Genomic DNA, 20674 nt, shown 5'->3' on the forward strand with positions numbered 1-20674 from the left:
CCACGAAAAAACAGGGTGCGACGTAGGGGTACGATCCAACTCAGCAATAAGGCGTTGAACCTGATCATCTGTAGCCCAAGACTTCTGTACCTTATCACATAAGTCAGTCATGGGCGCTGTGATTGCGGCGATAGACCCATCATGTTGCCGGGAGAGAGCGTCAGCTGCTAAATTCTCTTTGCCCCGACGGTATTCAATGTCATACGTCAATCCCCATAACTTGTTTACCCACTTGAGCTGATCAGATGAGACTGATTTTTGTTCCAGTAAGTGCTTGAGAGGAAGGTGATCAGTGCGAATCGTAAAAGGGCGACCCACAAGATAAGAACGCCACTGTTTAACTGCAAATACAATGGCCATAAGTTCCCTTTCATAAGCTGACATGGTGCGACCACGAGGATTGAATCCTTTGCTTGCAAAAGCGATAGGGTGGCCTCGTTGACTTAACACAGCTCCCATTCCTGATCCTGAAGCGTCAGTCTCAATGATAAATCGTTCAGCGAAGTTAGGAAGTGCTAACACTGGAGGGGAGGTCATGGCGTGTTTTAGAGCCTCAAAGGCGTTGGCTGCTGTGGCATTCCACTGAAACTTAGAATCATGCTGTAACAAGGTAGTCAGTGGTTGGCATATTACACCAAAATTCTTAACAAAACGTCGGTAATATCCAGCAAGGCCGAGAAACCCCCGTAATGCACGTATTGTAGTTGGAGTGGGCCAAGATGTAATTGCCGCAATTTTCTGAGGGTCAGCTTCAACACCCTTAGCAGAAATGATATGCCCAAGATAATCGACTCTTGTTGAGCCAAAATTACACTTACTGGCTTTCGCATAAAGCTTGTTTTCACGGAGGACAGTCAACGTGGTAGATAAATGTTGCAAATGAATCTCCCAGTCAGAGCTGTAGACCAGAATATCGTCAAAAAAAACTAGAATAAACTTCCGTATGTAAGCCTTAAAAACAGAGTTCATTAAGCTCTGGAAGGTAGCTGGCGCGTTTGTCAAACCAAAGGGCATCACCACAAATTCGTACAAGCCCTCATGAGTTTGAAATGCCGTCTTATGAATATCTGGTGGGTACATTCGGATCTGATGATACCCTGCTTGCAGGTCTAGTTTCGAAAAGTAACAAGCTCCCTGTAATTCGTTGAGAAGTTCTTCAATGAGGGGAATGGGAAACTTGTGCTTAATCGTTTGGTCGTTCAACCGTCGATAGTCGACACAAAATCGCCAAGATCCATCTTTTTTGTGAACTAAAACTACTGGAGCTGCAAATGGACTCTGACTGCTGCGAATAATTCCCGTATGAAGCATCTGTTGCACCTGACACTCAATTTCATCTTTCTGGATAGGACCGTAACGGTATGGACGGCAGCTGATAGGTTGTGGCTGCTTAAGGTGGATTTGATGATCAAAAGCTCGTGGTGGCGGCAGGGATTTAGGTTCCTCAAAAACGTCCTGGAAAGAACGAAGGATTGCATCCAGCTGCATCTTCTGTGTATTTGTCAGAGAAAGTGCACTACTAACGGCTAGAAAAGCCGAAGAATCCATAGAGTATGAATAAACAAGAAACAGATGGGGCGCCTTGCGTAATAATCCGTCATCAATGGGCTGCTCGGTTAAGGTGGGCTTCAAGGAACCCATACCAACGATCTCAAAATAGCGGCCCTGGTAATTAAAAGCAATTAAGTGCTTGTCCATATCCAATATAATACGGCCCAACTTTTTAAGCCATTGGACTCCCAAAATTAGATCAAAGACCCCTAGATCCATCACCAAGAAATCATCAACAAAGGATGAGTCAGCCATGGACCATGTTAAGGAACGACAATACTTATCGACCAAAATCTGACGCCCTCCAGCTACGTTGACACGTAATGCCTGGTCAGTTTGAACAGGTAGCTTTGACCGTTTGGCTAGTGACGAATGCACCACGTTATGCGTGCTGCCCGTATCAATTAGGATGATCACCTTCTGTTTCTTAATATACCCTTCAATCCGCAAGGTTGAATACCCCTCATTTCCTTCAACGGCGTTAACAGTGGCAGTCGGTAAGGAATTCGAGTCCAATGTATCCACCGCATCTGCGAATTCATCCTCTTCATTGTCAGGTACTACAAGCATCATTAACTGAGATTCTTTGCACTTGTGAGAAGCAGAATATTTGTCATTACACCAATAACAGAGGCCTTTTCGACGCCTCTCCTCCATTTCCTTCTTGGACAACGTCAATGAAGGTTTCTTAACCGACGAACCCGTAGAGGAGTGAGAGGGAGGGGAAGAAGATACTAAAGCCTTAGAAGGTGTTGCTCGACCACTTGAAAAATGAGACACAGGCAGAAGTGTATTAGCGCGCGATGTCCCTGGAGATGGGCGAGAAACAGAGGCAGCCTCATACATCGCGCGGAGTGAACGTTCTTGCATTCTTGCCATTTGCATCATACTAGCCAAACTAGAGGGTCGAAAAGCAATCACACAGGATTGAATATCAGTACGTAATCCTCCTAAGAAGCAGTTCATCGCAACCTCATCCGGAATATCAACATCGGTCAGCAAATCATCAAAAGCTTCTATGTATTCATCGACGGAAGAATCTAGTTGCTGTAACTGTTTGAGTTGGACCATAGGGTTGACGTTTTTAATCTCAGTGAAACGGGCTTCCATTTGAGCGAAATAATCGTCCCAAGCAACGTCACTTTCAGTACGCCTCCTCATAAAGTTGAGGTGCCATTTAAGAGCCTTCCCTTCCAAATGAATGCTTAACAGCCTGATACGTTGATCCATCGGTGTACCGTCCACAGCAAAGAACTGACGGCATCTATACGACCAACCTCGAAAGTCCGAACCATCGAAGCGGGGAAATTCAACTCGACTCTGTTTCGTCGGTGGAAAATAGGACTGAGATGCCTGGTGAAAGGTCCCGAACTGCACATGCTTACTTCGATTAAAGCTGCTCGATGATCCGCCATTTTGGTCTCCTTGACCTTGATGAACCAGTGTTGCAATGGTGCCGCTTAGATCTTGCAGACATGCTTCGATTCGGCTCATGGAGCTCTTCAAATCAGCGATATCAGTTGCGTGTTGTTCCAGACGAGCTCGGCCATTTTCAACCACCGCTGCATTCAACTCGAGGCGTTGTTCTAAATCATGGAAGCGGTCGCTTGATCGGGTCTCCGGAGCCATTGCCAGAGACACGGCTCTGATACCAAATTGGTACAGGCCGATAGAGAAGAAATAGGAAGAGAGAGAGAGAGAGAGAGACGGAACTGGATTTTCTTATTCAATAATCCTCTTGTATCATAGTAACTGTACTTATATGGTAAAAGTAAGAACTGAATCTGTTACAATATTCTATTTCGTCTAACAGAATGACAGCTAAGAGGCACGTGCTAGTAATTTCTAGTAATACCACGTATCAAGAGAGAGGCCAACAATCCAGTTGCCATAGTGATCTCTAACAACACCGCTCTACCCGGCTTTGCTAGAGTGCTTTGCCACAGCCCCATCAACATTTACTTTCACCCAACCTTCAGAAGGGAGAGACCAAGAGTTTGAGATTTTTGAAGACTTTGCTGCAATATCATGCTTCATCCGATCAGGAATATTAACAAAACTCCTCCAGCTATTAGTAATCGGAGTTGCTGGGTTAGAAGGCTACGGAAAATTATCATAAAGAACAGCCGCATTTCTCCACAGCCATAAGTTCCACACCGTGACTCCCCATGGCAGATTCCAATTAGCATTTCCATCATGGTTCAAATTTTCCTGTAGATTCAGCGCAATCCACTTTTTCAGCGGCGGGGACAGCATTGAGCCCATTTACTCCTCCAGCGATTTGTAGGTAACCTTTCATTAAAAATTCTCCGAGTAAACACCTGAATCCTCTCTGCTCCTCCCCATTTCCAGATAAGTTTGAAAGTATGATTCTAAAGAGGAATTGGGTTCTCTTCAATCAGAAAACAGGCACTCTTTATACTGAAGTTTCCTGTATTGGAAGTTTTCCAAGACAATAAATTATCCCTTGCTGACTGAAACGGAGGTAACGCACTATACAGCCTGTGCAAAACTTCCTTATTAACCGCTGTCTTTAACTTTTGGAAGTCCCAAGAGCCATAGATTACCCAATCCGCAACCACACTTCCATTTTCTTCCACAGACAGACTTCTTAAACATAAATCTTTGATTTTTCTGTCCAGGAAATAACCAATAATCATTGAAGAAATTAATTGACTTTCCATTTCTAAGTTGCCAAAAAGAACTTTTGTCAATGACTTCTTTTTGCTGGCAAATAAACTTCCATATGTTTTGAGTCCCCAGGAGGCCAGGAATTGCAGCAACGAAGTTGCCTTCATTATGAAGCATATGTTTCTGACTCAATACCTCAGCCCAGAGACCTTTTTCTCCCGTGATCAGTCTCCAGGCTAATTTCGTTCCACAAGCGGAGTTGACAGCAGCTAATCTTCTCAAGCCAAGTCCTCCAAATGACTTGGGTAATGTAATCCTATCCTATGGGATGGCGTCAGGAGAGAATAATAATCTCTAATCTCATGGGGTACATATATCAATCTTTCACTGCATATCTATCATAATTACTAATGAAGTTCAGTCTAGTAGAAGTGGCTAATCTTCATAACTTAGTGAACCAAAGTTCGTATATTTACCAAAAAAAAAATGGTAATTAACCTTAACTATAATTATCCTAAATCATAATAATAATAATAAATTAATGTATCGAATGACGAGTTTTCACATGAATTTCAATTCGATTACTTATTAATAATAAATAATTGAATTGATAGTGAAAAATATCACCTGGTGGAATTAATAGGTGACTAACAGAAATAATGACAGCTGAAGAGTAACACGCATAATTAAAAATAAGGAGCTAATCTCAGCATATGTGTGGCGCAATGGCATGATAGCCACCTGTTGGTAGCCGCTATCAGGGTTCAATCCCTACTTGCAAGCTCCGTTTGCCTACTCAAAAAAATAAATAAATAAATAAATAACGGGCTACTGTAAGCCGTTTGAAAAACAATAAATCAGTCAATGAAATCACAAATAAAAGTAGGACAGAGAATTCTTTGAGGAGATTTATTCTTTCCTAACGTCTTTGTCTACATTTATTGCCCTTGAAAATGTTCAAGAAATTTTCTCGATCATAATAAATAAAAAAGTGAAGGTCCCCACGAACTTTTACTCAAAATGCATGTATCACCATTTGAATGTGTAAAAATACTCATGAACTTGTAAAAACAAAACAAAAATGACATAGCCGTTAAATTTTCCTAATTATTTTTTGCGGCAAAACCCACGTCCTTTTTATGAAAACATAAAAATCATCTTGAACTATTTTCAAAGTTGTATCTCACATCCTAAGCTACTCCTTCCATTCCTTATTATAAGATCAAATTTTTTGAATAGGTTTATTTTCTTTTATAAGATTCCTTTTGAGTTTCTCTAAATATTTAATACATTATTACCTATTTTATTCCTAGTTGAATGCATTTAATACATTCTTTTTTTTATTTTACTATTACTCTTTCACATCTAATCATTTATATATAAGGATATATTTGGAAAAAAATCATATATGTTACATATTAATTGTTTTTAACTAATTATAACTGTTTTCTTAAATCATGTAATTTAGTTAAAAAGACCTTATAATAAGGGAAGGAGTAGTATTTAAGAATATAATTTTACCCGCAATATAATAAAAGGGGAGCTATTATACCTCAAGTTAACAGAGCATGTAACTCCGTTTAATGCAACTGAGACATGGATATTCCTTCTTCTTCTTCTTTTCAATAATGAGACATATTTTGTAAAATGCCACCCCTGAAGAAGAATCCGTTAAGACTAAACTCTCCCCACGGCCCAGGAGGATGATGAAAAGCTTACTCTTTCATCTTTCCCTTTTTTTCTCTCCGACTTTGGCTTGATCTTCTTAACAAGCCAAAACCTTAGTGGTAGATTTAAATCAAAATGTTGACAGATTATAAATGATGAATAGTTTTCATAAAAACAATTGAGAACTATCACTTAATCCGCCATAGTCGGCAAATTCAAATGAAGAGCTCTTCCTCTGACTTGGTTGATGCCTTCTTATATTTGTCTTTTTTAAGACAGGAGCATTTAATAGATTCCAGTAGGCATTTATAAAACGAAGAAGGTCATGAACTTTTATGTTTGTCTTCTTATATTCATTTGAAAATGGTGAATCCAGAGAAATCACCATGACTATTACAAAATCCAGACTGTTGGATTGATGGGTCTGCGTCCACCAAAAACAACACCGCGTCTCGCCTCAAAATCTATAGCTCTTCAATCTCCGGTGGCCCCGACGACGACGACAACATCTTGCCTCTCCTACCGCCGCCTTGTGTGCGGAAGAAGAAAACGTCGCTGAGGTTTGGTATGAGCATCGCCTCCACCGATAAGTTGTGTAGCGATGGCTACGGCGATATGGATGAAGAAGAAATAGAAAATCTAGTTCATCATTTAGAAGCTTTTTCATAGACTTTTTTCATTGGAGAGCATTAGCGAGACGCCAAATCAGCACCAAGGAGTTAAGAAGATCAAGACAAATTTACAGAAGACGAACAAGAAATGGATAGAATATGTGTCATTATTAAAAATAAAGAAATGTCCAGCTGTCAATTACATTGAACAGAGTTGCCCACTACTGGCAAAATTGCATTTTTTAAATATTTTAAAATGTTGAATGTATCTTTAAAATATTTTAGGATACTGATTGTACTTGTTTTTTTCAACCAAACAAACTTGCTGGGTTTAAGATAAGCTAAAACATAAAAGTACATTTTCCATGTAACAATATCTCCATTTCTTTTACCTTTCTTCAAAGTCCGTTCCTGTTGTTTTGTTGATATGATTTCTTAAAAGCGATTATTCTTTTTCCTTATATATAGCTGTTGCTTTAAGTAATAAATGTTCTTTTATATTTATATGCTGACATATTATACCATGTATTAATTTGCATTTATTCTTCATGGCGTATTAATACAAATATTTCATTTGTAAGCGTATCACTGTCATGCTTTTAGACATCATTGCTTATTCTTGACTTTGAATTCTTTGACTATTGACCCTATCATATTCACATGTTGACATCTTAAATCATGTATTAATTTGCACTAGACATGCTTCATCCTTGAATTTTGAATCATACAAAATTAAAATATACAATAAAGTAATACTTTATGAAATATTAATATATATATATATATACACACACAAACAATAATTTAAGCTTTTAAGGGTGTGTTTGAGATAATGGTGGCGGAAATAATTTTTACTCAATCTGACTTTTACAGAAGTCAGATTGAGTAAAAGCAGCTTCTTTGAGCTTATTACATAAGTATATTTTGGTAACAGAAGTCAGATACACAAAACATGAATCCAAACATCATTTTTCAACCTGCCTGTTACTTCTCCAGTTGGGATGCACGTTTGGGCTTCCAAACGTGATCCCAAACATGCCCTAAGACATGTGATTGGGAATTTGAGTAAGTTGAAGTGCACAAGTGTAATTTTTTTCCCCTAATGCAAATATTCTTCTACTGGAGACAATCATATTTGAGGTACTGTTGAGCACCTCTTTTCAAGCTAGAGTTTAAACTTGATTTGTCATGTCATAAGGAATTAGCCTTTTTTGCTAAACTCAATTCTGTTGGTTTGCATAAGTATAACAGTACAAAAACAAGAATAGAGCATATGGATTTATGTGGGTATGGTAGGTTGAAGTCAATGAAGAAAAGATGGAAGAATATTAGGGTGTAAAGTGAAGGAGGAGGAGAAAGAGCCAAATTGGGGTTTGGGGGTTTCTTGTTAGTATAGTGAGCAGCTAATGGGATTTGGCCTCATGACCACTTTCTCCAACTCAAACCCATGTTCTCCTTCTGTATAATTAAATCTCACCCACCATAACTTTACAACTCTATTCTGTCCACCCACATATCTCGCCCCCTATTTTGCACTTTCCTCCCCATTTCACCTTATTAATGTCACCTTCTTTCTTTACTTACTTAAATAATCAATTTTAAATACCATCATGACATTACAATATTTGCTAAACCATTCCAGATTATTATTTTTTAATTAATTAATAGGGGAGACAGACATGTAAGAATCATCAAAATATTGGGAATCTCAAAACATCACTTGGAATGATTTAATTACTGTAAAGTTCTTATTCAATATTTTAAAATTATTTTTTGAAAAATGAACTTAACTGTACTCAGTGATATTCAGCAAGAGATTTTGTGGAATTAGTTGTCACACTGCCTATTAAATTGTTATTGTCGTTTTGTTTTTTTTTTCCTTTTTCATATTTTAAATTAAGTATATTTAGGTTATTTCACTGCAAAATTTAGTCTCAAACTAATTACTTCTCCGGTCTTAAATATAAAATTCTTATTGTAGTGTAATTTATACTATAAAAAGAGTCTTATATTTAAGACCAGAAGGGTATCATATTTCACATTGATAAGAGTTAGGCTATTTTTTGAGATCCTAAATGGGGATTGGCACATCTGGGGAGAGTATGTTCATGTCTTCTTCCCACTTTAATATGAATCAACCTGGACGTCCGCCGGTCAAAAAAAAAAAACCTGGACGTCCAATCTTGATGAGATTTTTTTTCCAATTTTTTATTTAAAAATTGAAATGAACTTTGACATATTATTCGGTTAGAAATAATTCTTAAGTAATAATTATTTCAAATCATCATTTATAAAATATCTAATTTAATACAATTCGTTAAAATGTTATTCACTATTTTTTATAGTAGCACATACTTTTTATTTTATTTAATATTTAAAATTTAAATGGTCATTCTTAACCTTCTCTTCTTAACAGTCTCTCTGGGAAGTGCCTTGCGCGAAATTTCTGCTTCTCTCACGCGTTTGCTTTCCTTCCTCTCTCTCCTCCTTCACATATACAAAACTTCTCTCTGTTGGACTCACCCTCCACTCGCGGACTCAACCCAGAGACTCCGGCAAAAGCAGGATCAAAGTTTCTTCATCTTCAATCCGAATTTGGCAGATATTTCCACTCAATTCTGTTTGAGATTGGCGAGGATGGTAGCTGGTGACTACTACAAGATCCTCAAGGTGAATCGTAATGCGACGGATGAGGAACTCAAGAAGGCGTACAAGAGATTGGCCATGAAATGGCATCCAGATAAGAATCAGCAACAATCTGTCAACAAAGAGGACGCTGAGGCTAAATTCAAGCAGATATCTGAGGCTTATGATGTTCTCAGCGACCCCAAGAAGCGTCAGATCTATGATTTTTACGGTCACTATCCACTCAATTCTAGTCGGGTTGATAGGAAAGACGGTAAGAATGGGGAAACTGGGAGCCAGAAGGACAAGAAGGTGGGGGCGATTGAGAGTAAATTGGCTTTTAGCCTCGAGGAACTTTACAGAGGTTGCAAAAGGAAGATGAAAGTCTCGAGGAACGTTCCTGATGAATTTGGGTAATTAGTATCTTCCATTTCTCTTTCATGCATTTTTGGTACTTCGAATTTTGTTCTTATAAGCTCTGCACTAATCTGCTTTGGTTGTGGATTTGTTTGTGCATTTACTCATTCACTCTGGAGACTGAAAGTCTTAGAAATTCTACTGTATGGGCTAGAAACGAAGAAGCAAATTGTGGTGTATCAAAAGAAATTAAACGGTCAAAATTGAATCACGCCGTTTTTTTTTTTCAACTTAATGATCATTTAGTTACTGAGGAGGACCTGACGTTCAGCTTTTAGGAAAAGAAATTGTCAGCTAATCATCTTGATTACAACTTTTTTTTTTTAACCGAGATTACAACTACTAACTCTATTCCGTCCCAGTTCCTTGCCGACGTTTTTTAAATATCGTTACTACGCTCCACGATGCTGTTTTGGCGTTTTTCGTCTTTGGCCTTACACTAACATCATAAAAAACGAATCACAACCAGAGATGCTGAATTGGCACTGATCACGCACACTTGTTCACACTTGCATGCATACACGTGAATGGACATGTGGACAGAGGAAGGTCTTATGTCACTTAATTGCCTTTGGGATTTGTGTTGAGCCGCTGGCTCTCCTGATGTGTATGTTTAGAGTAACAAATGAAGTCAAAGTTGCATGAATTTGTTGTTGGGTTTATAATAATCCCAGATTCTTCACTTGAGTTTTGGGCGTATTTAGTTATTTACTAACCAAACTGATTATCTGAATCAATATGAACATGACGACAAGTTCCTTTGATATTTATTATACAACTTTTCGGTGAAAACATATTAGATCACGTTGAATTCAGCATATTATTATCTGTTTGTCTGTTTCAAAGATTGTTCTTCCACACCATAATAATGGCAAATACTGAAATGACTAAATCTTTAAGTTTTTCCCCTCCATACACCCAAACCATATCTTCTGTTTCTTTTTCTATTCTTGTAAAGAGGCTTTACAAGGCTTCCTTTCCTGTTTTTTTTTCCTTTTTTCTTCTTCTTTTTTTTTTTTTGCAGTAAGTTGAACACTATTGAAGAAATCTTAAAGATTGATATTAAACCTGGCTGGAAGAAGGGCACAAAAATAACTTTTCCTGGGAAAGGCCACCAAGAACCAGGATGTGCACCAGCAGATCTAATCTTTGTGGTCGACGAGAAACCTCATGCATTTTTCAAGAGAGAAGGAAATGATTTGGTTATCATCCAGAAGATATTACTTCTTGAGGCTCTCGTTGGAAAGACTCTGAACCTGAAAACATTGGATGGAAGAGACCTTACAATTCAAGTCAAGGATATTGTTGAACCAGGCTACGAGCTGGTGGTCCCAAATGAAGGGATGCCCGTTTCAAAGGAACCAGGCAAGAAGGGGAAACTAAGAATTAAGTTTGATGTTATGTTTCCTTCAAGGCTGACCACACAACAAAAGTATGAACTGAAAAGGATTCTGAGTGACGCTGATAACTAATTTCAGTCTGTTTTCTAATGGTTGTGTCTCTCCATTAACACTGAGTGGCATGAAAGGTTAGTTAACACTGTAAATATGTAATTCCACAGTTAGATATGAAAATTGTGCATAGAACAAATAAATCAAGCATATCTGCTGCCTTTTCCGCAGCATGTTATTGCTCTGGGAATTAGTGTTTGCTTCTTCGAGACTCAAGTTTTGTTCTTATCAATATAATATATTATTATTGTTTCTTGTCGGCCGCTCTGGAGAAAGTAAAGAAATGTATTAAATATTCAAAGATGGGGAGAATCTGTGCATATTGCTTTCGCTTGATCGACTTGCCTGGATGATATTGCCTTTTCATTCTCTTCTGAATGTTTCTTCTTTTTCTTCTTTCTTTTTGTGTTTCCTTTTCCCTTCTTTTTTTTTTTTTTTTGGGTTTTTGGGGGTGTTTTGGGGGGGGGGGGGACGGTAATATATCAACATCACTAAAGAATCCAATGAACGTGTGGTTTATTATGAAAAGATGGGCCAGGTGTATCACTGCCCATTTATATGATATATAAATAAATATAGGCACCGACACATGTTAAACAATAAAGCAAACAATCGCACCAACTTATTTAGTTATCTTAGGTTGCTGGTATTGCTCCGTTGTAAATGGTCATAGTAGATAGATGTTGGAGAGCCTTGAGACTTCTCAGGGCATGGTCACACAATTACTCTCCTGTGGTTCTCAATCAACTTTTGCAGCTCCTCCTTCCTTACACCTGTCACTCTTGCAGCAACCTTGCCTTTCTTAATCAGTAAGAATGTCGGCAACGTCTGAACTTGGAATGCTTCAGACACCTCCTGTTTCATTTATATATGGAATTCAGATAATTAGTCCATTGTATGATCCAAGATTTTTCTTCAGTTGCACAGACCTAGTCTACAGTGCTACATGTAGATAAAAAAATATAAGCATGCCAGAAGCGGTCCCGTTGAAAAGTATTTTGACATGCTTATATATCTATCCATACTGGTTTAGTCTATTATTTCTTTCTTAGCCTAGGTAAGTTTTGGTAAAGAATTAATTACAGGTAGTGGTGAATATCATTTATTATAATGAAAGGAAAGTACAGTGGCACAAATTTTATTGAAAGAGAACGGATGGTAGGTACCATTAAGTCGTCCACATCAATCTTGATGAACTCCACATCTGTGTATCTTGCAGCATAATCTTGGATGACCGGGTCCATGGATTTGCAGGGTTTACACCATCTAGCATTGAAATCAATCACCATCTTTGGCAAACAACAAATATCTCATCAGAATCAATCGTCAAGAAGATCAAACATAGTTAATGGCGCCGCTGATTTTAAAGAGTATAACTATCAGACAACATACCAGCTTGTTGGTTACTTTGGAGGCATTAAGGTGAGCATTCCATTTGGCAGTGGAATGGAAGCTTAGGATGTTTGATGATGACTGTAAGGATCCGCTAAGATATCCCATGTCCAGAAAGTTGGTTCTTAATGCTGCTTTCTTCTTCTGAGCAAGAACTTATGATCCAAAACCAGAGGTTGTATGAGAAATTAAGGTTGAAGAGCAACTGGTTTGGATATGTTTTGCTGGTTGGAAAGCCATATATATAGGACTACAAAGCTGTGGGGAAGCTGCCATATTGCTTCCTTGAACAGCATCAGATTCTAGTAAGTGGCAGGCTGTAAAATTGACCCTCTGAGCGAATTTATGCACATATTTAGTAACATACGCATCTGCTATATACCTATAATACACACACGTATCAATCATTTTCACGCTGGGGAGTTTCTTTTATATTTTGGACTCAAATTCAATTTTGCCCCCTATAGACTTTTAAAGTACTCAGCAGTATATATTGTATACCGTAGGATAAGGTTGAGAAAATTTATGAGTGCTTTTTGGCTCAGTGGTGGGGCAGATTTTACGTCTTTCTATTCCACAATCGAACGCGCACAATTATAAAAGAAAGGGGAAAGAACCGATGAGCATAAAAGGAGGAGTTCATATTGAGCTTGCCAACGATCCGAGCCTTCTCTTATTTTATGAGCGCATGGTTGTTAACATTTTTTAAGGCTAAAAAATTAAACTTGTGCACAAATTGGGGGCATCTACTTTGTCATAATGGTCTGTATTCCACAATGGGGAAAAAATATTGTCTAGGAATAAAGGTAAAAGAAGGCAAAACAATTAATTAAAAAAATAAGGGAAACAATAGTGAATGGTCCCAAATCCTTAACTTCACCAAGACAAAATAAACAGATATTCACATCCTTCCAGCTCCTAATTGAGCGGCCATATAAGGAATAGAATAAAGTTCACTTTCATGCGTGTGAATTTATGTATATACCACTTGCATATATAACAAGGGATCCTAATTTTGTGACAGACTGAACTTGCTTTCGTATGCAAGAGTTAGAGGGGGGGGGGGGAATGGTGACGCACCCATAACTATCTTCTCTCCAAGATGAAAGAGAATCCATGGGCGTTTTGTCAACGAAAAACAAGTATTCTGCCACAATGTTAATTTTAAAATCACTGCTATTCTATTGTGGGTGTCAATGCATTGTTTCTACAACTTCACCAAGGGTCACACCATGCTATTAGTCCTCACATTCTATGGAAGATGCTTCAGAACTACCATTAGGCTTCACTTTATATGTTTTATTTGTCTCTTTTCTTTTCAATCTTTTGGCCCATGGACAACAAGGGGTTGCTCTAATTTGCAGATATTAAAGAAATTTAAATTGATTATGTATAACAAATTTGTATTGATTTTCCCTAAACTAACTTTTTTAATCATATGGGAACCACCATAGTATGTATAATAGAGATGCTACAGGAAAAGATAAATTTGAGAAATAAAGTAAAATGAGATCTTAAATTTAAAATTAGTATTATATAGTAGAAACTTAAAATATAGACCCATGCAGCTGAAAATTTGAATGATATGCGGACGTATGGGAGGATTTCAAACCAGAAGGCATTAATGCATTGCATGAATACTAACAAGCCTGAAAAGCACAATCAAGTTGAAGACAAAATAGTACCCACAACTCATAAACGTGAACAGGGCCACAATTGTTCCATATATATATATATATATATATATATATATAGTTCAAACGAACACAGATCCAAAAATCACATAATTTTTTTGCCCGGGAATCTTTTAGCTTTAACAAAAATTCCTTATTCAAATCTACATAAATTGATAAATAAATAAGTCAACTAAGAGTGATTTTTTTACCCGCCTCAACCAATCACTTTCACCTGTGTTTGATCAAATAAATACTTATGCACGACAGAATAACATTCGGCGACAAAAGATGATAAAAGACAGTACAACCGGTCATTTGTCACCTTTGAAACTCGAAGAACGTCGATGGCGGGCTAAAAATATTTCAAGATTCGATTAAGATGAGCTAAAAGCAAGAGGCTCAATGACTGTAAGAAATATGGTTAGGTTCTACTTTTACCTTTGTGAGTTTGATTGTTAAACGTATGGCATCTCATTCTTCGGATACAAATTCGAAATCTTATAACTAAATGGTAACAAACACACATTTAAAACGGAAGCAGCTTATCAACAGCCCATAGATGTGAATAGGGCAAATGTAGAAAGCTTATGCTAAGTCTCATAATGTTCGCAGGTGGTTTCTTCCTGTAAGATTTCTCACAAAGGTCCATTACTGGACTACAAAATGGAGTCTGGGATGTTGAATTCTGTCAACAAAATTGTTCAAAAGAAAGTTCCATTCATGCCAAATAAATATAACAAAAGTAAACCTACTACAGACAGTTAAGAACGCTATGAACACCTCAGGATCGAACCCCGACATCAGCTACATGATTTGCTTGACCACCTGAACCATGGTTATCATAGAACTGCCCCCCACCACCTCTGCCACCTCTTCCTCTGTTGTTATAGTAGTTTCTGGGATGATAATTACCAAATTGGTCATGGTATTGGTTGCGGCCATTGTGATAGCCACCTCCTCTTCCGCCACCCCGGCCTCCACGCCCATTTGAATAACCCCTCCGACCACCTCCACTGCCACCCCCACGGCCTCCTCTTTGGTTCTGATAACCCCCCCTCCTGGGGATATACTGTTGCTCCTTTGCCTCAGAGTCTCTTTGAGTCAGGTCTGCATCTACCTGTGGCTTGACCTCTTCTTGTTGAACTGGGACCACCTCAGCCACATTTTCCACCTCTACTTCATCCTGCAAAGCAACACCCCCAAACATCAGATTATCCAGACCAAGTCACAGTTTCTACATCAACTAGCTGTCCAGGAAAACATGTTTGCACCTTTTGATGTTCCTCCTCAGGATCAGATTGATTGTCTCCAGATTCATGTCCTTCAAAATTTGCTGTCCCTTCATCCTACAAAAAGCGCATGGGACTGATAAGTAAACATTATAAACATCTGGGATTTTGTTTTTGCCAGTACAATTGAAGAAAGGGAACTGGAAAGCTTGACTGAAGGGTACGAGCCAAAGAAAGTTCTCAAAATTTAAAAACCAAGCACTTGATAAAACTGTTAAATTGATCCCTTTCTGTATAAATGCACCTCATTCTAGTGCAAATTAAAAATTACAAGGAGTGATAAAATGGGAACAAATAACCTCCTACAGAGTGGAAAATCGCTGCCGTCAAAAAATGACTGGGAAAACATTAGAAATAGAATCATGAACTAGCCAAGCAGATTTTGGAACTTCAGATAGCTGTGAGCCAAATTAGCTGTCAACTGTCCACAAATGATCAAACCCAACTAATACAAACAATATATATCCATAGAATACCACTGCCAATGCACACTGTAATCCATGCTGACAGGCTCAGGTAAATTATAGAAGCTTCCCTCAGCATGATTCTTAAGTAACCCGTTAAGCCATGCTTTCACATATTTAGATGTGCTCAACAACCCCCACCCCCAACCCAAAAAAAAAAAAAAAAACACCCCTGAAAGCACCCTTCAATGCCCAATTTTCACAAAAACAAACCTTACTTCAGAACACATATAAAACTTGCTTGTTTCACAGTGCAGCCAAACAGACACCCAGCATATTCTATATGTTGATGACTACATAAAAGGTTTCATCATGTTTCTCCTCACCTTATCAATTCTTCAGAGTGAATAAACAAGAGAAAGAGGAAAACAGGTGGTTCTTGCAAAGAACATTCATCATAAAAACTACAGGGTGATATGTAATTAAATTTGGAACCAGAGGGAAAAAATGGGATTTGATTTTATTCTTAAAACATATAAAAGAGGGATTTGATCCATATGGTAATAAAAACTTTTATTACAAGTTCCATCATAAATACAAGATAACATAAAGAACATACATCCGCGGGAAAACCAAATATTTAAAGAATAAAATAAAGGAAAACTCTATTTCCTTAAATGCGGACTTTTTGTGGCCAATATAGATCTACATAATCAGTTTGCAGATTTACTGGTGCCAATATTCCTAGTAACAAATAATACTGTCGCCTCTAACCAAAAAAGAAAACTATGCATGGCAATAAACATATTATCAAAAGCAACAACATAAGATAATACCCCAATCAGTCAGACATCAAATAAGAAATACTACTCCATCCCTAATTATAAGAACCTTATGGCTAAATTATGCTTTTTAAGAAAACAGTTAAAATTAGTTAAAAGCAATTAATATGTAACAAATGTAAGTTTTTTTCCAAATATACCCCTAATAAATGCAAGAGAGTAATAATGAAATAAATAGAGAGAGAATGTAATATATGAAATTTATTAGAGGTAAAATAGGTAACAATGCATTAAATGTTCAGACAAACTTAAAAAGAGCCTTATAAAAGGGGACAAATCCATTCAAAAAAAAAAAGGATCTTATAATTAGGGACAGAGGGAGTAGCTATAAACTACAGTCAAGGACTGGAGCTCTGGTAGTAGATGACCATAGGCATCCACAAGCTGCTTTAGCAAGCTTGCAAGTTAAACAAGCTAGAGTTTGGAATTGGGCTCAATTATTTAAGTAACACGCCGACTGTAAGCTTTATACTCTAGCAGTCTTGCTTTTAAAACATATTAAGTACCATGGCAACTAATTATGATAATTATTAAACGCATTACTCTGGCATGAACTTAAAGTCATTTTTTTTTTTTCATCCTTTTCCTCCCTCAGGAAATCTAAGACTGATAAGTACCTTGTACTTATAGTTTCCATTTATTTGAATAATGCACTAAAATTTGCCTGTGGAAATTAATATAATTTTATGATTGTCTGATTGCACGATTTGAAGCTTCCACATCATTAATGATGTAAGCTTCATTGTGGCTATCTGGCACTGTTTGACGCAGCCCGAGGCACCCAATGCAAGCAAGAAAACCGGTTACAAATAGCCAGGGTGACTTTAGTTATATTCATTCATTATAGTTGATAAAAATTACCAAACGGTAGTAGTTTTCGTAGAGGCACTCTGGTGAGTTTGTTAAGGCTTGATGATTGAATAATGTTTCTTTAAAACCTTAAATTAATTTCTTTGTCCAAAACTAAAGCCAAGCAAAACCCCTTTTTAACCACACAAGCCCATAACTTTGAACATGGCTCAATTGTTCACACAGATCAAGGTCAAAACCATCCGTTACCTAAAAAAGGAAAGCCCAAACGTTGGTGCCCCAATTAGCCTGGCTGAATCACACCCTCAATTAGATGATTCGCATAATAGATGTTGAGGAGGAATGTACAAGCTTATCTCCAATGAAGGAGCTTTATCAAAAGCCAACGGGTAATATCTCACCAATAGGGGCAGTCGGGCAGAGGGAACAGAAAATGGAACACAGTTCAACGTGCAAGGATATGATTTGCTTCACTATGTGCAATCGTCCTTTTGATAAATCCCAACGATGAAAAAGTGACAACAAGGAATGTATCTCATGACACAGAATAAGGCTAAATAATGAGTCACCAAAACTTAAGGGTGACACACGGAAATAAGAATGGGTAGATTGATCAAAATAAACACCAGCCCAACTTGTGTTCATAACCCAGCACAAATGATACCACAGCCATCTATTAAAAGAAGAAATAAAACTTGCTGAAATTTGAGGTGTTACTAATCTTCCACTGAAGGGAATGGCTCCCCTTCCAAGCGAGAAGGATTTACCGCAAGTACCATGCTAGAACAACACAGGCATTCATATCTAATAAGTAAAAGTCTTCCATGCACGTCGTATTTCCTACTCAAAACATGCTCAGGAAAGATTTTTCACAATTCAAATTACCAATATAATTATGATTCTGGTAAATACTTTTCAACAAAATGCTCATTTAGGCATATACATGTCCAACGAAAACCAAAATTCATACCAGATAATAAATACATAGTCATGCCCGCTTCAACAGTCTGTAAGTGAGAAAAAGACATCGGAAGCTCATAATCAAGAATTATAGAGGACAAGAACAATTTTGATTGGATTTTGTACATAAAAGTTTTGCGCACACTGCATCATATATGAAAGAAAGAAAAGAAAGAGCACAAGCAGCAAAAAATTCTTCTCCCGCCCTTCCCTTTCTACTTTCAAACAACTATCAGAATTACATTTGGGTATAAATGTTAATACTCAAACAACAATTCGTTGCACCAAACAAAGCAATGTAAATTAATGTTGGTGTGCAGACAATTACAAAACGAATGGCGAAAAGAACAATATACTGTTGAAAGTTGAAACCATACATAAATACCACGCAATACAAAGTCGGTACACTTACAATTTACTATTGCAGGATAAAAACCATGCACTAAAGATGGATCATATCCAAATCAAATAAATAATATAAACTTAATGAGTCCGCAGATATACCTTTTCTTGGGACGGCGAACCTGAGCCTTCCACTTCGACTGGAACTGAGGCAGGAACAACGGTACCGTGTACTGGCATCTGGAAAGAAGCATAATTTCCAGCAGCAGCTGCAGCAACTTCAACTGGAGCTTTCATCTCAGGTGTGGTGGTGAAGTATTCTGAAGACATGATCTTGTTTAACCTCTCCCTCAAACCCGAATCTAGAAATAAGCTCAGAATCAACATGACGCAGCGAAATTGAAGAGGAAGAGAAAGTAGCAAATTAAAAAGAAGTTAAACTTGAGAAAAGAAAGATACATGTGACATCGGCATTTGACTCAATAGGCTGGTCAGCCTTCGCAAGCCATAGCTTCGCATGCTCTATGCACCGCTGCAACGCGTTCTTGTGAGATAACCTTGAATCCGCAGGCCGCGATATCAATAGACCACCCAGCCTAGAAATTAAATCCAAGTCTTTCTCACCCAGAAGATCAGTTGCGTCGTCGGTGACATAATCGTAGGTTAAGCAACAGCCTCGTTCATGGGTCCTCGTGAGCATAGTCGAAGTGAAATCATTCTGCGACTTCACGTCGAACAATGACCCAAAATAAAGGAGATTGAGAAGATCTTCGACCCCAGGGTGGTTAAAGTCGTCAGCTTTCTGGGGTTGTTCGTCGGGTGAGACGCGGTGGTTCTGAAGGGCTAGGTCAACTTCTTCCTTAACAGCAGATGAAAGGGGTTGACGAAGCTTCTCAAGCTCGTCGATGAGCACGGATACAGCAGGCTTAGAGCGAAGGACTTCCTCCTGCTCTTTGTTGATTATTTTACCCTGAGCAATAGACTCCTCCATCTGAAGAATACGATTCATTTTCTTGCGAAGCGCACGGATGCGCTTGTTCAATAAACTAAGAACAGGGCCGTCCGTAATCTCAGAGGCTGCTGTAGCCGCCATTAGCACCGCAAATACTCTTTTCGCCTGGTTTGGGTTAATCCGAAGAGCACCGGCAGGTGCCCCGGCGGTGGGCACAAAAAAGGGGAAGGAACGGAGAGGAAGATTGGGAAGGCAAAGGGAGGCTTCGAACGGCGGCAGAAGGCGGAGCGGTGAGAGAGGGAGCCGAGAGTGCGCGAGCGAATAGCTTTGCGGAGATACTGACTGGGTACTTTGAGTGTTATTAATAGCCAGTCTCGCCAAGGATCCTCAGCGCGTTCTGTCGTCCTGATTTCTGGATGAACCTAAGTGGGCCCTGGGCCGGAGTGGTCGGTTGTCGCATGATTTGGATCCACTGGAACCCGGGCACAATTACGCAAAGCAGTACATCAATCACATAATTGGTTAAAACGTTGGCAAAAAAAATTAAAAATTACCAAATCTCAAATTAGATTAGATAACAACACTTTATTTTACATTAACAATACTGAATTTATAAATAAATTTTTTTATTAACATTTCTAATTTTATATTGAGTAATTTTCAGCTTTTTTTTAATCATTTTCTCAAATAATAATTGCTTAAAACATTATAAATATCTCGAGCGAGTAATGAAAAAATGAAGGGAACAAATATGAGTTTTATATATTTTTATCTTCATGTCCCTTTTTTCACATAGAAACACGGATTTTCATCTGAATTTATATCTTGCAAGTAACATTAGAACGAATGTCAAAATAATAAAAAATAGACCGACCAAAAAAAGCAATAAACCAGACATTAATCCTTCCCAAGACAAGGGTGCGAGCCCTTCCAAAAGAGAATAAGGAACTATGAACTCGTGAAAAACCTATAAAACTATGGGTGGTCATTATTTTGATTTAAATCACATTTCCAAGATATATTATATGCACATTTATAACTAAGCAGCATTGA

General features: G+C 38.0%; 3 protein-coding genes across 3 annotated transcripts; 1 reads left to right on the forward strand and 2 right to left on the reverse strand.

Moving 5' to 3' along the window:
* The first annotated feature begins 8906 nt into the window (after window positions 1-8906).
* LOC114748354 (dnaJ homolog subfamily B member 5) lies at window positions 8907-11209 on the forward strand. Its single transcript, XM_028936731.1, has 2 exons — window positions 8907-9499; window positions 10528-11209. The coding sequence occupies exons 1-2, from the start codon at window positions 9099-9101 to the stop codon at window positions 10973-10975; spliced, it is 849 nt and encodes a 282-aa protein (XP_028792564.1). The 5' UTR covers window positions 8907-9098; the 3' UTR covers window positions 10976-11209.
* A 241-nt stretch (window positions 11210-11450) lies between these two features.
* LOC114748358 (thioredoxin H2) lies at window positions 11451-12558 on the reverse strand. Its single transcript, XM_028936733.1, has 3 exons — window positions 12347-12558; window positions 12121-12243; window positions 11451-11809 (listed from the first exon to the last, which is right to left on the reverse strand). The coding sequence occupies exons 1-3, from the start codon at window positions 12452-12454 to the stop codon at window positions 11669-11671; spliced, it is 372 nt and encodes a 123-aa protein (XP_028792566.1). The 5' UTR covers window positions 12455-12558; the 3' UTR covers window positions 11451-11668.
* A 1989-nt stretch (window positions 12559-14547) lies between these two features.
* On the reverse strand, window positions 14548-19964 carry LOC114748353 (uncharacterized). Its single transcript, XM_028936730.1, has 4 exons — window positions 19129-19964; window positions 18832-19031; window positions 15294-15368; window positions 14548-15205 (listed from the first exon to the last, which is right to left on the reverse strand). The coding sequence occupies exons 1-4, from the start codon at window positions 19760-19762 to the stop codon at window positions 14804-14806; spliced, it is 1311 nt and encodes a 436-aa protein (XP_028792563.1). The 5' UTR covers window positions 19763-19964; the 3' UTR covers window positions 14548-14803.
* Window positions 19965-20674: the final 710 nt, after the last annotated feature.

This window comes from Neltuma alba, unplaced genomic scaffold, assembly GCF_004799145.2.
Source record: "Neltuma alba isolate B1F8T4 unplaced genomic scaffold, ASM479914v2 tig00005686_pilon, whole genome shotgun sequence".
In the NCBI taxonomy this organism is placed as follows: domain Eukaryota; kingdom Viridiplantae; phylum Streptophyta; class Magnoliopsida; order Fabales; family Fabaceae; genus Neltuma; species Neltuma alba.

Excerpts from the sequence above, each read along its gene's own strand:
- LOC114748354 (XM_028936731.1), top strand. The coding sequence starts at position 9,099 with ATGGTAGCTGGTGACTACTACAAGATCCTCAAGGTGAATCGTAATGCG. Across the intron at positions 9,500-10,527 it reads AACGTTCCTGATGAATTTGG|TAAGTTGAACACTATTGAAG; the intron begins GTAATTAGTATC and ends TTTTTTTTGCAG.
- LOC114748358 (XM_028936733.1), bottom strand. The coding sequence starts at position 12,454 with ATGGGATATCTTAGCGGATCCTTACAGTCATCATCAAACATCCTAAGC. Across the intron at positions 12,244-12,346 it reads CCAAAGTAACCAACAAGCTG|ATGGTGATTGATTTCAATGC; the intron begins GTATGTTGTCTG and ends TGTTTGCCAAAG. Across the intron at positions 11,810-12,120 it reads TTGATGTGGACGACTTAATG|GAGGTGTCTGAAGCATTCCA; the intron begins GTACCTACCATC and ends TAAATGAAACAG.
- LOC114748353 (XM_028936730.1), bottom strand. The coding sequence starts at position 19,762 with ATGGCGGCTACAGCAGCCTCTGAGATTACGGACGGCCCTGTTCTTAGT. Across the intron at positions 19,032-19,128 it reads GTCAAATGCCGATGTCACAT|ATTCGGGTTTGAGGGAGAGG; the intron begins GTATCTTTCTTT and ends GCTTATTTCTAG. Across the intron at positions 15,206-15,293 it reads CTGAGGAGGAACATCAAAAG|GATGAAGTAGAGGTGGAAAA; the intron begins GTGCAAACATGT and ends GTTGCTTTGCAG.